General features: G+C 37.5%; 1 protein-coding gene across 2 annotated transcripts; it reads left to right on the top strand.

The window, feature by feature from the left end:
• On the top strand, positions 6,333 to 9,567 carry LOC107648806 (pentatricopeptide repeat-containing protein At5g12100, mitochondrial). Of its 2 annotated transcripts, XM_021104523.1 has the most exons (3): positions 6,333 to 8,553; positions 8,676 to 8,955; positions 9,199 to 9,567. In XM_021104523.1, the coding sequence occupies exons 1-2, from the start codon at positions 6,433 to 6,435 to the stop codon at positions 8,685 to 8,687; spliced, it is 2,133 nt and encodes a 710-aa protein (XP_020960182.1). In that variant the 5' UTR covers positions 6,333 to 6,432; the 3' UTR covers positions 8,688 to 8,955; positions 9,199 to 9,567. The 2 variants fall into 2 exon arrangements, with proteins under 2 accessions (XP_020960182.1, XP_016208107.1); XM_016352621.2 differs by having other exon boundaries at positions 6,333 to 8,955.

The following is a 19,648-nucleotide window of genomic DNA, read 5'->3' as shown; positions in this document are numbered from 1 at the left end:
TATTTTAATTGTTATATATATATATATATATATATATATAAAGAAAGAAAAATAATTGCAATAAGAAAGGGACAAAAATGCCCCAAGGTAAAGTTTAATAATGATCAATGCATATGTGTGGTGATCAAAAGAGAGTGCATGAGTGTGTAGAAAAGTAAAGAATGGATAGCTAGGTTGTTTAGAATTGTATAAGTTGTCATAGGTTAGGTGGGAAGTTTAAGTTAATCAAAGATCCAATTCTCAAACTCACTTGACCATATGCATCCTACCTTGACCCTAGCCCCATTACAACCTATGGGAAAGTCCTCATGATATTTGTATGCAAGCATAGAGTAATTATTTATTGTTAGATGAGAAACAAATCTTGGAAAGCATGATTCAGAGGGAATTGAGTGAATCAACCCTATACACTTGAGTGCCTATAGCGGATACACATCCGGCGAGGGTTCGATCGCTCAATTACATGTTTTCACCCATGATAATCTTTTCTTGAAAGTTTGTAAAATCTTTCAATGATTCAATTCAATTATGGTTTGCTTTTATTGCTATTGCCTTAGCCCTTGTGCTTGCATGTGTATTCTTGGAGATTGATTTATTTTGACTTTGCTATTACATTCATGTAAACAGGTTGCATATAGATAGATTGCATTTGGATTAGCTTGCATTGAATAAATGTTGATACCCCTTTGCTCTCTTTCTTGATTTTAGCATGAGGACATGCTTAGTTTAAGTGTGGGGAGATTTGATAAACTCCGATTTCGTGGTCTATCTTGTGCTTATTTTAGCGGATTTTATCACCTTTTCCCACATTTATTCAATGAAATAGCATGATTTTGTAATTCTCCCTTGAATTGTGCTTAAGTATAAAAACATGCTTTTTAGGCCCTTAAATTGGTGATTTTAACTCACTTTAATTCCATTCGATGCCTTGATATGTTTATTGAGTGATTTCAGGTTCATAAGGCAAGTATCGGATGGGAGAAATGAGGAGAAAAGCATACAAAGTGGAGAATGCATGAAGAAATAAAGATTGAGAATGCTTCAATGGGCACGCAAGCGTACAAGGCGCACGCGCGCAGAAGTGATATCGCATGGCGATGCGCACGCGCACAAGACGCGTACGCGCGGATGAGGAAATAGCCAATCGACGCGCATGCGCACATGGTGCATACGCGCCGATACTCACACGTGACCCACTTAAAGGCAAAATGCTGGGGGCAATTTCTGAGCTGCTCAGGCCCAAGTCCAACTTGTTTCTGAGTGTATTTCATGCAGAATTGAAGTCCAAGAAAAGGGGGAGCAATTAGTTAGTCAACATGAGCCTTTAGTTAGTTTTCTAGAGAGAGAAGCTCCCTCTTCTCTCTAGAATTAGGTTAGGTTTAGGATAATTTGTCTTGGATCTTGAATTTACTCAATTTTATCTTGTTTCCTTCATAATTTCTTGTTTCTACTACTCTATTCTTCTTAGTTTTCTTGTTAATTTCCCTTTTATGCTCTCTTTTGTGATGATGAACTCTTGATGGATTTGGATCTCTTGTATGAAATTTATGTTTGATGTTCTTTTAATTGTTGATTTGAGTTGTGATTTACTTTTCTTGCATTTGATAGTTGTTAGATTTTACTATTTCTTGCACATTTACCATGCTTTCCATTTGTACTCACCAAGTGTTTGACAAAATGCTTGGTTGGACTTTAGAGTAGACTTTGAGCATTCTTGGCTTGGAAAGAGTAATTAGGTAATCTTGAGTCATGAATACCCAATTTACATTGGTGATCTAGAGTTATTAGTTAATATCATTTTCAATGACTCTAATCTCTTGCTAATTCAATTAGTGAGTTGATTAGGATTTTTTATTTGAGATTAACTAGTCTTGTTTGACTTTCTCTAATGGAAGATAACTTACACCTTCTTCCAACATTGGGGATGACGAAATAAGATAAATTCTTGTTAAGTATTGTCATGATTAATGACTATGATAGAAAGCCTATAATCTCAACCCTTGCCATGAATGTCTCTCTTTATTAATTGCTTTCTTTAATTGCTCTCTTTACTTTTCTTGTCATTTATTTTATTGCCCCTTCTATCAACCAAACCCCCTTGCATCTTCATAGCCGATAATTGACCATTGCAATCCCTTGTGAGACGACCCGGAGTCTAAATACTTCGGTAAATTCTTATTTGGGGTTTGTGCATGTGACAACCAAATTTTAATTTGATTCGAGAGTTATTTGTTGGTTTGGAGCTATTCTTACAACGAAGTAATTCCTTTCTTTAGGAAGAAAAATCTAGACCGACAATAATTTCTGGTACCAAAAGGCCTAAAAAGCACTCTTAAGCACAAATTTAGGGAGAATTACAAAACCATGCTATTTCATTGAATAAATGTGAGAAAAGTTGATAAAATCCACCAAATTAAGCACAAGATAAACCACAAAATTGGGGGTTTATCAATGCGCATCCTCAAGCTCAAAAGTTAACCATGGGACGGAACCCAAGCTGACCTGTGGGAGACAACACCTCAAGCTCAATAATATTCCATGAGAAGAATCCCAAGCTGACATGGGGAGACAACACCCCAAGCTCAATAACATTCGTACATGCATGTCCATGGGGGAACCCGGGGAGTTAAAATGCTCGGTCACATCTTACATACAAGGGGTCAGCGAACAACTCAATAATAATTAATTATATCTCATAAATATCATTTTTGTTCTTAATAATAATTCATAACTCATCTCATCGTTCTCAATTATTTAACATCATCAATTATCTCATACATCATTCTCAATACTACATTACTCTCTTACTTGTCTCATATACCACTTTCATCATCTTTATTAAATCAAGTACCATCTTCCCCAACCACCTATTACCTTTAAAAATCTTTCTTCATCTCCAAGTTACTTCACCTTCCTAACTTCATCTCATTACTAAGCATACAACTAAGGTCTAGGGGCTAAAAGAGTAAAAATAGAAGTTTAGAGGTTCGAAATTAGGTTTTAAAACACAAAAGTCATTTTGTTGAAAACAGGGGTCACGCGTACGTGGGAATGCAATTTGCTTATCACGCGTACGCATTACCTCATCCGCGTATGCATGCATGCCGAACAGAAACGTCCATCTGCGTATGGAGGAGTTTGCATACACATGCATTGCAAATTAGTCAAAAATGGCTAAGTCTGCAGAATTTCAGTTTTACATACCGAACTTCCGACGTGTATAACTTTTTCGTTTTAAAATATTTTTAATCGATTCTTCAAACGCCGCAAACTTCACAGACTCAACTTTCATATGAAACAAATTTAAAATAATTTGGGATTCCGAAAACCGAGTTATGGCTCGCCGAAGTTCGGCCAGAAATCAGTTTTTCACAAAAGTGCTCCAACCTCTATTTTCATCAATTCACCATTCAATATCAACTTTCTATACTCAAAATCAGCACCAACACATACAAAATCACAGCAACACAACTCTACACCCATCCATCATCCATCATACTTCAATTTTAAACTATTTTCAAACATGAATTTCGTGATTATATCAACAACTTCATCAACACTTCATCACCTATACATATTCATTATTATCACTTTGACAATCATCATTAAACCATCATTTAGCATTCTATTTCCATTGTCCACACAAATCACCAAGCCAATACTCAACATATTTCAACAATTATCAATTATCAATTATCATCAAGGGTACTAAGCACTTAACATTCTTCATACATTTACACCTAACCTATGGTCATCTAGCCTAAGTTTTCACAAGACATTATATATTAAATACGAGAAACCAAAATCATACCTTCGCCAATTTCTCGTTAAACTTGGAACACTTCGAGCATTCACCATACTATAAGCTCCTCAACTTCGGCCCCTCACCAACGAGACTCACCCTCCAAAACCTGATGGCAAGCTTCCAAATTCTCACTTTGACTCAATCAACAACCAATTTCAATCTATTATCATAATTACCACTATAATCAAAATAGAGTTCACTAATTCAACATATATACCAAGGGTTTGAGGGTGCTTACCTGACCCACAGCTCAAGCGAGCTAAACTCGACAATACCCGCAAGTTAATTTGGTCCTAAAATACCAAAACCACATAATCCTCAATACCAAAAATCCGTTAAATTCGAAATTGAAGAGGAAAGATTTGGGTAAAAAAATTGAATTTCTTACCAAATTGATTAGGGGGCTTTGTAGAGAATTCCGAGACAAACGCGTGGAAATTGGAGCCAAGGGTTTGAGATTTCTTCTTCCCCCTTTCCCAATTTCAGCGTGACTTTGATGATGAATAAAGGGAAGAAGTGGTTGTGTCCCTCATTTAAATGGGTTTTGGATTGGGCCTTGGGCTCAATACGGGCCCGGTTTGTCTGGTTCGGCCCGTTCGACCCAATTTTGGGCCAAATTTTTTTAAATTAGTATCAAAATTCTTGTTTTAATTAGTTTTACCTCACTAAACTATAAAATTCTATTTTCTAATTTATTTGCTTAATAATTTAATTATTAACTAGTCATTTACTAATTTCTCGGGTTTTACAAAGATGAAGAAAAAGAAGTAGCAAAAGATGAGGAGAAGGAATAGGAAGAGTTTTGAATTATGCAGAACTTATCAGCACAGATACACCGAAAATTCTTAAACAATACACTTAAATATCTTCGTGTTACATCGAAATTTGTTGCAAACCGAAAAATATTTCTTCTAATGCTGTATTTTTTTTCTTCTTCTTCTATTTCTTATTTCTTTCTTTCTTTTAGTTGAATGAATGTAAGTTCATCCTCTTCAAAGTAATTTTGCAGCGTTATGTATTTTTTCTTCTTCTTTGTTTGATTTTTTTGTTTTTATTCTTGTTAAGAGAGTAAAACAAGAAAAAACTTGAGAAGGTAAAACAAAAAAGAAAAGATGAATAAGAAAAAAAGAAGAAGAAGAAGAAGATGGTGATGATGATGGAAAAAAAGAAGCAGCAAAAGATGAGGAGGAGGAAGAGGAAGAGTTTTGAATTATGCAGAACTTATTAGTACAAAAACACCGAAAATTCTTAAACAATACACTTAAATATCTTCGTGTTACACCAAAATTTGCTGCAAATACTGAAAAATGTTTCCTCTAATATTGCAATTTTTTTCTTCTTTTTTTCCTTATTTCTTTCTTTCTTTTAGTTGAATGAATGAAAGTTCATCCTCTTCCAAGTAATTTTGTAGAATTATGTATTTTTTCTTCTTCTTTGTTTGATTTTTTTATTTTTATTCTTGTTAAGAGAGTTAACAAGAAGAAATTTGAGAAGATAAAATAAGAAAAAAAACGATGAATAAGAAAAAAAAAGATAATGATGAAGATGGTGATGATGAAAAAGAAGAAGAAGCAGCAGAAGATGAGGAGGAGGAAGAAGAAGAGTTTTGAATTATGCAGAACTTATCAGCATACATACACCAAAAATTTTTAAACAATACACTTAAATATCTTTGTGTTATACTGAAATTTGCTGCAAATACAAAAAAATATTTTCTTTAATGCAGAACTCTTACATTACATTCAAACCATCAACGATGAACAACAATTTTCACAAACAAAAATATTATTCACCTATAGAATCATAAACTACTAAAGAAAACATTAACTAGAATCGAACTACACCTCAGTCACTTGATTGGATTCAAAACAATAATCAACTTTGTTCTGGTTAAATTAACAATTTAAATTTGAATTATTTATTATCTTCAACAATGAGATAACAGTTCAAAACTGATTTTAAAGCTTGATTTCAAAATCAAAGAGAACGAACGAAGAGAAATGCAGAGACTGCAGAGATGGAAGAGAACGCAGATCGAAATGTTGAGAAAATTCGAAAACAGAAACGAAATTCTTTCGAAAAAGGCATTTATATATTCGCGTATTAATTGAAAAGTTGGTTAGATAGTGGTGCCTGAAGTGAATTAGGTTAAAGAAATTTAGAATAAATTATCATTTGTTTTCGTAAAAGATACAGAGATGCTGACAAATGTACCCATAGAAGAATAAAATGACAATTATAACTACAGAAGATGACTTCCGTGTACTAAGAGTATCCGAATGTTGGTTACACAATTAGTCCGTTAGTATATTCTTGGCATACGAAAACTATTTTCTGTGAGTACAATTATCGTTTTATTTTTATATGGATACATTTGTCCGCGTTTATATTTTTCATAGATACAAATAATAATTTATTCAAAAAATTTATATAAACTTATATAAAATAATGCCTTGTATGCGGAGAATATTTGATAAAGAATCAACCTTAAAAAGTTGCCCAAACAATAAAAACGAGAAATACAGTTAACACTTATGGAGGTTTTGATGTTTAAAAAAAAAAAAAGTTACGGAGGTTTTCGAACTTAACGAACGCAAAACCTCGCTGAGAATCTGAGACAGAAAAAAATGGGATTGAGAAGGCGCGGTGCTCTTCAACTTGGTGTTCTCCACAATTACAACCTCTGCGTCAGTCCCATTATCTCTGTCTCTCATTCCCTTCCCTTCTCCTCCGAATGCCAACCCCAATCGAACGCACTCTTCGACCGCGATGACCCCCAAGACCAGACAAAGCTTGAGAAAATTGAAAAGTTTCATTCTTTTCTAGAAAAGGGTAGCACCATCACCGCCAAGAGGTTCCTTAAATCCCTTGTTCTCTCCAAAACCCCATTCTCTTCTCCCTCCGAACTCCACACCTTCGTATCAAAACCCCTCTTCTCGAACACCCTGTTATGGACCTGCTCAATTCCCAAATTGGTCGACCAAGCCACCGAGTTGTACTATTCAATGAGAAAAGATGGTTATGCCCCTTCAATCCGCTGCGTCAACCGTCTCCTTCATGCTTTGCTTGTTTCCAGGCAGTTTGAAGAGGCCTTGAGTTTGTTCTCGGACTTTGCTGGGTCTGGTATGGGACCCAGTGCAGAGTCGTACAAGAACGCTGTTTATGCAGCGGCCATGTTGAAGGATCTGAGGAAGTGTTTTGAGTTGATGGCTTCCATGGAGAAGCAAGGGGTGACCCCTTCTGTTTTTGTGTATAATTTGATCATTGGGATGCTTTGCAAAGTGAGAAAGGTGTGGGATGCTCGCAAAGTGTTTGATGAAATGGGTGAGAGAAATCTGGTTCCGAATACTGTTACTTATAATACCTTGATCGATGGGTACTGTAAGGTGGGTCAATTAGAGGAAGCTTTTAGCTTGAGGGAGAGGATGAAGACCCAGAATGCGGACCCTAGCCTTCTCACCTACAATGCCTTGTTGAGTGGTCTTTGCGGTTCTGGGAGGTTGGAGGATGCGAGGAAGGTGTTGCTAGAGATGGAGGCTGCTGGGTTTTTACCTGGTGAGTTTCTGCGTGTTGTATTTGATGATGATGATGATGGTTCTTTGGGTGAGAAAGTGTTTGGCAAAGCAGAGTTGGAAAGGGTCGATGAGCATACTTGTTGTATTTTGTTGAATGGATTGTGCAGGGTAGGGAGGGTTGAAAAGGCCAAGGAGATTTTGGCCAAACTTGTTGATAATGGCGTTACTCCCAGCAAAATATCATATAACATATTAGTGAATGCATACTGCCAAGAGGGGGACATAATGAAAGCTATACTGACCGCCGAACAAATGGAATATCAAGGGGTGAAGCCTAGTGCTGTCACTTTCAATACCCTGATTAACAAGCTCTGTGAAACTAAAGACTTGGACCAGGCAGAGATATGGGTGAAGAAAATGGTAGACAAGGGTGTTTCCCCCACTGTGGAAACTTATAATTCTTTGATTAATGGTTATGGACAAATGCAGCATTTTGTCAGGTGCTTTGAGATTCTTGAAGAGATGGAAAAGAATGGGATAAAGCCTAACGTCATAAGTTACGGTTCTCTAATAAATTGTCTATGCAAAGACCGTAAGATCCTTGATGCTGAAATTCTCCTTGCGGATATGGCAGGCCGGGGGCTTTCACCGAATGCAGAAATATACAATATGCTTATTGAAGCCAGTTGCTCCTTGAGTAAATTTAAAGATGCCTACAGATTTTTTCAGGAAATGCTAAGAATTGGAATAGATCCAACTCTTGTGACATATAATACACTGATAAACGGACTTGGAAGGAATGGAAGGGTAAGTGAAGCTGACGATCTGTTTCTCAAAATGACTAGCAAGGGACATATTCCAGATGTAATCACATACAATTCGATTATCTCAGGTTATGCAAAGTCTGGAAACACCCAGAGATGCATTGAATTGTATGAGAAGATGAAGAGATTAGGCTTAAAACCTACAGTTGGTACCTTTCATCCTTTGATCAATGCATGCAGGATGGAAAGTGTGGCAACAGCAGAAAAGATGTTTCAGGAAATGTTACAAATGGGCTTACTTCCAGATCGAGTCATATATAATGAAATGATGTATAATTATGCTGAAGATGGCAATGTTCTGAAGGCAATGTCGTTGCACCAAGAGATGGTCAATCGGGGACTCAACTGTGACAAGGAAACTTACAACTGCTTGATCCTGGCATGCCTCAGATATCAAAGAATTTCAGACGTAAAGCATCTTGTTGATGATATGAAGGCTAAAGGACTAGTCCCAAAAATTGATACATATAACATTCTGGTTAAGGGACATTGTGACCTAAAAGATTTCAGTGGTGCTTATTTTTGGTACAGGGAAATGTTTGACAGGGGCTTCATTCTAAATGCTCGCATCTGCTATCAGCTGATAGCTGGTCTTAAAGAGGAGGGGATGCTGCGCGAGGCTCAAATTTTATCCTCAGAATTAAGTTGTAGAGAACTGAACCACTAGAAAACTGAGAAGGGAAACCTTTGCTGATGCTCATTGAATACGATTGGAAAAGTGATAAACTAAGCTCGAAGGGCCTACAGTGTTTATATGTTGTAAATTACATTTTGAAAGTGGCTAGTGAATCATTCACACAACTTCATGATGGTAAGCCTATTCACAATTCTATTTATTTACAGTTATCTTTAGTATTTAGTTGTCTGTTTATAATTCAAATTTAAAAAAAGAAACTAATTATGCATTAATGGATAGAAACATACCCTCTGCTTGATACTGCTTTTTTTGTAATCAGCTTTTAGATTTTCTAATTTTATGCATAAGAAACCCTAGTCACAAACACTTTGCATTGCAACTTCAACATTTCAAAGGATCGTTTTCTTCTTCGTACAGGAAAACGGCTGAGATATTTCTTCCAGATGCTGAGAGAAGTCGGCTTCTCAAAATGTAAATTGAAGGTGGTGGAAAGAGAGTCTGAACTGGTAAACATTTTTTAGCCATAACTCATTGCTGATATTTGCGTGGGAAGCAAGCTTACTCAGGTTGGAAAGGGAAGTTAAATAATCATTTTTTAGGTTAGGATTTGGAAGGAAGTCTTGCTTCTGATAATAGCAACTGCAAAGATGTTTCGTAGATCACCCAAATCTGGTCTTTTTCACTACATCATGCATTTCCTAGCTGGAAGTCATTTTTTATGGTGGTTTGTGATGGCTGAAATTCTAACTTCATTTGCAAAATGGAACAAAATATTAATAAATGATCTGCAGAAACAGTGTCACAAATCACAATCTTGCCGGAATATGACAAAGGAGACTGAAAAGTTTCAGCAATAAGAATTCCAAATTTATGTTGTGCACCCTCTTGCATAGTGATATCAGATACAATTTTGTAGTGCTATAAATTTACAACTATGGGTGATATATTAGAACTCATCAACAAATTTAGCACCAAAGTTACTAAGAAGTCTCAAATAAGGGCCAATGGTGGGAGGATTCTAATGCACCACAGAAGCTGGAACAAATGTGAATATAGATGGTAGCCTAACAATTGGGTGCTTCATCCTTTGTGATGTATTTGGTTTGTGAGGGTGGGAGGTTCACGTTGATGGTCTCAGATGCCCCCTGTAAACAACAAACTTGGCTTAGATATCATAAACTTAGTTAAAGGTTATAATGATATAGTATAATTTAATTGTGATTCAGATTACAACATCTGCTTGGAGAGCAGACTGTGAAAGTAAAATTGCATCCCTTTGTGCCACTGGAGTCCCTATTTTTGAAATTAATTTAGGTAATTTCTTTTTTAGTTACAAATAACATACAATTCGCATATAAACAATGACAAGATTATGAACACAACTTTGAGACATATAACCATAAACCTACTCACTACTAAATCCATGGTAGTTACAGCAGAATTGGTACTCTAACTGTTTTTCTTTGCTCCTTGAACCTGTATAAATCATTGTTCAAATATGATCAATTAAACACCTGAGCATTTTATTTACAAATGACACTTAAATTTCCAACTTTTTCATTTATACAAATCAAATCCTAAAGTGATTATATCTGTGTGGTGTTGGTAGAGTCCGCTGATACAACGTTCTCCTTGCTAGCTCTTCTTTTTGTCTTGATCCTAGGCTTCCAATTAAGATCCTTAGAGGATTGGAGCAAGGTTTGTAGTAATAGCCCTTTTGGCTACACTTATTATAGGTGAGTTCAAATGTTTGCATGACCTTGTTGGAATGCATATCTCCCTCAACAGGATCAATTCTTCCCTTCATCTTCGAACTATGAGCAAGTTTCCTAATTGTGGGAGGTAACGATTTCGTGAATTAGTTACTATTCAATACTCTTTACTGTTGACTAATTTCATGCTTTGTGAATAGGCTGATTAGATAGCATCCATTGTGAGCTATCTGTGAACAAAGTCCTATGGCCTGAGTTCTATTTTAGTCATGGCTGCAACAACACAAAACAAAGGGAGAGAGACGACCAGAATAATCTAATAACGTCTTTTAGGAGCACCAAAATGACGTTGTTTGTGCTCACATGGAACACAATAGATAAGCTCATGCTCTTTGTAACAAGTCAAATGGGAATCTAGCATCTATCTCACCACTTTAACCCCCCACCTCAACAACTTAATGAGACACATCAACAAATTCCATTACTCCTTGACGGCAAAAGTGACAGAAAGGCCCCGTTGGCAGACGGAACACAGGGTTAGGGGCCGAAGTTGATCTTTTTTTGTTCAAGAATCATGTTGTCATTCGGACAAATGGACAGAGTCGGGGACACCTTTAAGTTCAAAGTTTTATACAATTAGATTTTGTCAAAATGTATTTTATGATAACAATCATTATTAGTAAAAAATTTTTATTTTTTTATTATAATAAATATAAAACAAACTTGGAAGTTTAAAGTTTATATTGCCTATAAAAATATTCTCAGTTGATAATAAATGTGGCTAATTTTTTGTAAGATTGTGGAAAGTTTGGTGTAACACTTTGTTACTGGGTGATTTGGTAATTTTAGGAGCACTCTCCTTGATTTTGGTATGCAACCGACTATGCCTTGGAATGTTTACATGTTCTCCTATACACCTAACACATTTGTCCTAAGAAGGATGCAACATCTTGACACTAAGATTCATCTTTTTTTTTTTTGGATAGAGACTTGGGCCAGTAGACCAGCCCAGGCCAAAAAACAAAGAACCCCTGCTCCTAACCGACCCAGTACCCACTTAAACTCCCCATCTGTTAGCACGAGAGACAACGCTGGAATTTGCATGTTCTGGATCATCTTCCTCTTGGCAGCACTGGCATGGGAACCAGAACTCTAAGCACTACTATCCCTATGGAAGTGTTGCTGTCGGAGACTGTATTTTGCTTAGCCTCAAGCGAAACCCATCTAGTCACCACAGCCGCAGATGGGTCCTCTCCAACGACTTCCTCCATCGCCTCAGGAGGTCCAATTCACAACACATGGGCCTCCACAGCTTTTACCGCAGCCAATCCCTCGACTGTCTTCTTCTACCGCAGCATCCTCTCCTTTCATATTCCCGGTTTTAATTTCAACCCCACCTGTGAAGATGTGGTTGACACTCAAACCTGGAACATCTGCCCGGGACACTACGTCGCCATTGGTTGCATGCAGGTTCTTTGCCTCAGATCATAACGATCTGGATTAACCTCTTTCTTTCCTGCCTCAATTCCTGGTTCAAACTTCTTCAATATACCTCCTTTTTTTTCCTTTTAATCTTTGGTATTCTTAATTCATGTTCGAATCTCACTCCTAATGATGCTTCGTATTTCTGCAGGTGGTTGAATGCTCCAAGTTGCTTGTAACGTTTCTGATTTCGTAGGTTTTGCCACTGCATGAGCAAGACGATTTCCATTCTTGGGAGTCCAAGTCAATCCTTTTTCAGGTAAGTTTTCCATTAAAATCTGAATATCTTGGATGATAGCCAATGCTTCTCCTATGATTGTCTTGGTTTTAATTGTCTGAATGAGCTTTAAATTGTCTGATTCTATTAGCGTTTTGTCCATATTCAAATTGTTCACTATGATTAATGCTTGTCTTATTGCTTGGGCCTCTGCCACTATACTTGATTTGGCTTGAATCTTCCCAGAAAATCCTACCATCTTTCCTCCACTATCTCTAGGGGTGAGCATGGGTCGGTTTGGTTCGGGTTTATGGTGAAATTAGAACCGAACCGATCAAAATATAATTAGTTCAGTTTGGTTCGGATTTGTATTTTTTTGTACATGTACCCGAACCAAACCAAACCAATTAAGAATGGATTGGTTCGGTTCGGATAATTGGGTACCCGATGACTTTAAAATTCATTAAAAAAACCAAATTTTTATCTTAAAAATTCAACAAGTACAATAAACATGTAACATCAATAGAAATAATCCAAACATGTTAAACACCAAATACATTAAAAACTAAACTTATTAAAATCCAAACATATTAATAATGAATAATCATTATCTAATGGAAAAGTCATATATATTTTTTTATTTAATTAATATATGATTGGGTTCGCGGGTTGGTTCGGGTTTCGCACCCTAAAACCGATATCCGAACCAATCACCAACAAAAGTCATCGGTTTGGTTCGAGTTGGACCCAATTACCCGTTGGTTTCAGAACTAATTTAATTGGTTCGGTTCGAGTTCGGACGGGTAATCGGGTACCCGCTACTCGTGCTCACCCCTAACTATCTCTGATCACCACAGCTATTGTGCCTGTCCCATTGTCCTTTCGAAAGGCAGCATCAACATTTGCTTTTAGCCAAGTTTCAGGAGGAGGTCTCCATGACACCGGGAAAGTTCTGCTTCTATTGGCTTCTATTTTTTGTGTCTGTTGTTTCTCTACTAGTTTCCCATAAACTGTCTCTAGCATTCTTGCTCTGCTGATTGTCCAACTGGGATTCACTTCCTGTTTTTGAAAGAGTTTGTTATTTCTGGTTTTCCATATCTCCCACAAGAGAAATCCTAGCTTACTAATCCTCTTCTCCTGGTCGTCTCCACCTCCTGCTATGATCTTTCTTATACATTCTACCATCCAACTTCCAATCGAGTTCACTGTCTCCGCTGTTGGGGTCCATTGGCATTCCGCCCCGAACCATGTTGCTCTCGCCCAATCACATAGCAGTAAGGCATGTTCTACCGTCTCATCCCTTTTAAGCATATCTGACATAATGGGTCTGGTGCCATCTTCCTTTTATGCAAATTAGAGCCTACTGGTAATATATCCTGGCATGCTTTCCATAAAAACATTCTGATTTTCTGCAAGACCTCCATTCTCCATACCTCCTTCCATATCTCCTTTTTGTCTTCACTTGTTGATGGCTTTCCATTTCTCATGTCCTGCCCTGCCTTTTTTGCAACATAATATCCAGTTCTTATGGAATAACTTCCATCTTCCTTCCATGGTCAGTACAAGTAGTCATCTCGATTCACTATACTAACAAGAGTGCTAAGAATCTCTTTGCAGATTTTCTGGGGAAATCTGTTTTCAATTATTTCTCTGTTCCACCCTTCCTCATTTTTAATGAGATCTTTTACCTTTGAGTCATCTGTAGTATACGCATCCAGGGGCTTGCTTCTCCCAGTGATCCAATTGTCTTTCCAGATACTTACTTTGGACCCATCCCCTACCTTAATAGTTCTCTTCCATGCAAAATGCTTCTCCAAACCCATGGTGCGCCTTTTTTACACTTTGCTGCCCAAAAGTTTTCATCCGGAAAATATATCGATTTTAATACCTGAACCCAAATTGCATCTGGATTTTTCATTGCTCTCCACGCTTGTTTGGCAAGATAAGCAATATTATGTTTTTCGAGGTCCTTAAACCCCAACCCCACACTACTCTTGCTATCCGTAATGCTGTCCCATTTTCTCCAATGAATGCCACGTTCCTTCCCAGAAGTTGCCCAATATAAACGCGCAACCTTTGAGCAAATTCTCCTACAGAAACTCTTGGAAAACTTTATGATATTCATGGCATATGATGGCATTGCTTGAATTACTGATTTTATTAATGTTTCTTTGCCTGCCTGATTCAACAACCTTTCTTTCCATCCCTCCAGTTTACCCATGATTTTCTCTTCAATCCATGTCAAAGCCTTGTTCTGAGATCTTCCTCATATGGTTGGTAACCTCAAGTATTTTTCTGGCATGTCCCATGCTATCATTCCTATAATCTCTTCAATTTCTACCCTTGCCTGTATCAACACCTGCCTTCCAAAGGTGATACCTGACTTGTTCAAGTTTATCCTTTGTCCGGATGCCTCTGTGTATTCATTAAGAACTGTGATAATCTGAAAAATCTCATCCTCCTTTGCTTTCGCGAATATAATGCAATCATCTGCGAATAACAAGTGAGTGAGTACCGGGGCTGTTGGAGCTATCTGTAGACCGGTTATAAGGCCTTTCTCCTGAGCCTCCTGCATTAGAATCGTGAACACCTTAGCTGCTAAAATGAAAAGGTAGGGAGATAGGGGGTCCCCTTGTCGAAGACCTCTTTGTGGTTTGATCCTCTTAGACAACTCTCCATTGACCTTTACTCTATAGTTTGCACTTCTGACACACTTCATTACCAATTCAACCCATCTTTTGGTAAATCCGAGTTTTATAAGCACCTTCTCGAGAAAATCCCACTCTAACCTATCATATGCCTTGTTCATATCCAACTTGATCGCTATATTCTGGGATCCCTCTCTTCCTTTCTTGTTTAGGATGTGATACACTTCTTGGACAATCACTACATTATCTTGAATAAGTCTCCCCCCCCCACAAAGGCGCTTTGAGTTGGTGACACTATATCCTCCAATAACCTTTTCAATCTCAACACTATAACCCTTGTTATTATCTTGTAAATAAAGTTTCAACAACTGATCGGTCTTAACTGATTAAGTTCTTCCGGATTCTTAACATTTGGAATTAGGACAACTATGGTTTCGCTAATCTCTTCTGGCAAACTCCCAATTCGAAAGAATTCTTTAACAACTGCACATACCTCCTCCTTAATAATCTCCTAGTGTTTTTGGTAGAATAACCCTTTCAGACCATCTGGCCCTGGAGCCTTGAGGCTGCCCATGCTGAAAACTGCTTTTCTAACCTCCTCTTCAGTGACTTCTGAGATCAGCCCCCTGTTCATATCCTCTGTAACTCTTGCTGGAATTTTATTCAGAATTGCTGCAAAGTTTCTTTTGCTATCAGAAGTGAATAACACTTCAAATTGTACCTCAATGTGGTTCATGATTTCTTTCCTGTCTTCCATCCATGACCCCGCTTCATTCTTCAGTTTGTCAATTCTGTTCCTTTCTCTTCTTTGAATGGTTGTGACATGAAAGAAAGATGCGTTCTTGTCTCCCCATTTCAACCATTTTAACCTGGCTTTTTGTCCCCAATATTTTTCTTCCCGCTTCCATAGAACTGCTATATTTTCCTTTATTAATTGTATCCTTTCCTACTTTTCTTGTGTTAAGTTCGAATCTTATAGCTTCCTCAATTCATCCTTCAATTTGTAGATTTCTTTATCTGCACGTTTAAACATCTTCTTGCTCCACTTCTTAAGCTTCTCTTTGCAATTTTCCATTTTTCTTTTTATTCATTCCCAATTGCATCCATGAATATTCTCTTTATCCCACCCCTTCCTGACTGCATTCTCGCACTCATCATGATCGGCCCAAAATGCCTCAAATTTAAAACACTCCTCCCTTCTTTGAATTTGATTGATATTTAAAACTATCGGGCATTGGTCAGAACTTATTGCTGGTAGAGCTATGAGTGATGCATGCTGGTACAAAACTCTCCATTCCAAATTAGCTAAAGCCCTGTCTATCTTCTCCCTGGTGATGAATCCATTCCTCGGATTGCTAAACCACGTAAATCTTCCACCTTTTAGGTCTAAATCCATAAGATAATTCATATCTACAAACTGCCTAAATTCTCTCACTTGGCTTTGTGACTTTGGATGTAGACCAATTTTCTCCTCTTGACTCAAGATGTCATTGAAGTCTCCTATGAATAGTTGTGGCTCTCCCTCATTACAGTTGTTTGCTGTGATAGCTCTCCATTGCTCCTTTCTTCTTCTAAAGCGTGGATTTACATAGATAAAATTACAGATCCATATCTTCCCTTTCCTATCGTCAATTCGAGCTTTTATATGATTATCACACCAAAAATAAATATCAATATTATATATTTCATTCCACAAAAGGCATAGCCCTCCGGACAGTCCCCGGGGTTCTATGTGAAATACATTCTCAAAAATGAACATCACCATAACTCTTGAGATCCATTAGTACCTTTTGCATCCAAAAGTCGTCCAATGTGTAAAGAAATTACACCGAATAATCAAGATTTGTTTCTATGCCTTTAAAACTGTTAAGAGTAGAAGAAATTTCAACAACCGAAAGTAAAGCTAGTGGCAACGAAGTGAGTTGTTCCATAGCCATCAAAGCTTGGATCCTACATGCTCTTGTAGAGTTAGAAACACCACCAGCAACAAACCCTATTGAGATACAATAAATGAGCCTCAAAGACTGAGAAAAAAAGATCTGTCATTAGATTTTTACGATTAGAATTCTGACTTCTACCACATGGCTTGTCGGTGGAAGAATCTGTAGATCAGTAAAGCTGATGGTTCTTCCCTAAGTATTTATCGAGGTGATCTTGTTGTGCCAAACGTTCCATGAAATCTTTGGTGATGACATATTCATGAGTAGTGTGATTACACTTTTGATGGAAAATACAATATTTGTCTTAGTATGTGCTAGCTTAAGGAGGAGGCTTCATGAACTTTGCATTTAAGATGTCCTTGATGATGTCGTCCATCCGCATATTAAACTTGGTATGATGGTCATATGTAGGACCGCGGAAAAGGACGACGACCATCACCTCAATCCAGGCCAAATCGACGCTGGCCATGCCTGATTTCCAAGGAGATGAGCAATGGGATTGTTTATGCATCGAGCTAATTCCTAAATTTCCATATAGCCGACCACTTTCTCACGAAATTCAGCCAAAGCGTGAAGATGAACATGTGAGTGGACATCGGGGATTTCCATAGCAGCTTTCTTAAATTGAGCAAGATAATCTTGCAAGGTCTCATGCGACCTTGTCTAATATTAGTAAGGTAATCTAAATTGCGGCTGTAAATGCAAGAAGATGAAAATTGATTGATGAAACATTTCTAAGATTCAAAAACCTCGTAGTAGATCTTGCATGTAAAGAGAAAAACCAAAGAAAAGTATCATCTTCAAAAAATGTAGGAAAAGCTCTACATAAATTAGGATTGGAAGCACCATTAAAAAATCATCATAGAACAGATTTTAGCGATGTGGAGTTTGGGATCCTCGAAACCATCATAAGGCTTTAAGGTTGTTGGTAAATTGAAATTTGTAGGCTGAGGAACAATCATAATATCCGCAGACATAGGGCTAATATAGAACACGAGATCAGGTGGGTTTAAAGACGTTGGTTTTCATAAGAAGTTTCTAAAATATGGGTTCCAGGTCAGTAAATCGTTTGACTGATTGATTCAATGATTCAATAGTCTTTTTTTTTGGTGACTGAACATAATACAAAGAAAAAAAGACCTAAGAAAAAGAGTAGTACTCCTCTCTAATAATAATGTCTAAATTATTAGGAGGCAGTAACCACTCTAGATACACCTGCTTGTTTAAAACAGAAGTCTTAGCCATTAAATCAGCCGCTTTGTTTGCTGTTCGCTGGATGAGCACTAAAGTAGCTGTCCAATTGCGCTGGAGCATCTCTTTGATTTTGTCAAGCGGATCAGAGTCATTCCTAATCATGCTGGTTATGCCTTGCGAAACAAGAAGAAACGCATCAAGATTATCAGTTTCACATATGACCTCTTTGCACTCACAATCCCAAGCCATAACAAGCCCTCTCCAAATAGCATGAAGCTCACAATAGAGAACACTAGAAAGAGGTATACTGGCAGAACAACCTTTTATCCAAATTCCCATGCTGTCTCTAATAATACATCCAAAGCCAGCTAATTGCTCATTTTCAAAAATGCTTGCATCGCAGTTCACTTTACAGACATTCATTGGAGGTGGTTCCCAGTTATATTTCAAAGAAGAAGGAATAATATGTTTTTGGTTGATAACAACATTAGAGAAATCTCGAGCAGCATGTTTAACTAAGTGAATAATTTTCTCCTTACTCCATGGATCATCTTGGTGGAAGCTGTCATTGTTCCTATCCCTCCAAATCCACCAAAAGGCCGCTGCAAAGAGAAACTCATTTTTGTTGAGGTTAGAACGAATCCAAGACAGAAAATCCAAACTAGAGTCCTCAGCGGTCATTCCCAAATTTAAGATAATCCAAATCTGACGAACTTTTTGGCAAGTCCTAAAGCAGTGGTTAATATCCTCTAGAGCAAGATAACATGTCTGACAAAAATCAGAAGTAGAAATACCTCTTTGAAACCGGTAACTAGCTGTGGGAACTCCGTTGTTGAGGCAAAGCCAGAGCAGACACTTTATCTTCTTCGGTATTCTCAAGCGCCAAAGCCAAAGCCAATTTTCATTATCATTCCAGCCAAATTTCTTCTTCAATAGCCATTCATACCCGCTTTTATTAGAGTAGATGAGAGTATTTGAGTTTGTCCAAAACCAACCTGTTTTATCTCCTACCTGCTTGATAGGATCAAAGAGCATCAAATCAAGTTTAACTTCTTCTGGAATCATTGTGCAAAGAATATCCCACCGCCAATGCCCAAGGTGCCAGACATCTTCTAACTTCAAGTGAGAATCAGAAATGTGCACAAAAGGAACCAAAGGAGCTAGCATTCCACATGGTCGCCAAGCATGATACCAAAAGGATTGAGACATCCTGCCTGTACACCAATCAAAACCATCGCGAAGCTTTTCTATTGTCTTATAAATCGCTCGCCAAGTGCTTGAAACATTATTAGAAAATTTGGGTGAAAAGCAAGAACTCCCAGATAAATATTTTGCCAACATAATTCTTACCCAAAGCTTATCTTTATTATGCAATAATTGCCAAACAAGCTTTCCGAGTAAAGCAAAATTTACGCATTGAGTATCTCTAATTCCCAAGCCTCCATATTTTCTTGGAGTGACAACTTTGCTCCACTTGACCAAATTTAAGCAACGCTCCCCCACCTTTCCCTTCCACAAGAATTGTCTAAGCACAGAATCAATCTTTTGACAAACCGAAGTAGGAAAAAGAGTCACTTGCATCTAATAAATAGGAAGAGAAGAAGCAACAGATTTAATTAAGCAAAGCCTGCCTGCTCTGTTAAGGAGCCGACCTTTCCAACTAGCCAGCCTATT

The sequence above is a fragment of the Arachis ipaensis genome, chromosome B06 (genome assembly GCF_000816755.2).
Source record: "Arachis ipaensis cultivar K30076 chromosome B06, Araip1.1, whole genome shotgun sequence".
Lineage (NCBI taxonomy): Eukaryota > Viridiplantae > Streptophyta > Magnoliopsida > Fabales > Fabaceae > Arachis > Arachis ipaensis.
This window is presented reverse-complemented; position numbering and strand designations above follow the sequence as displayed.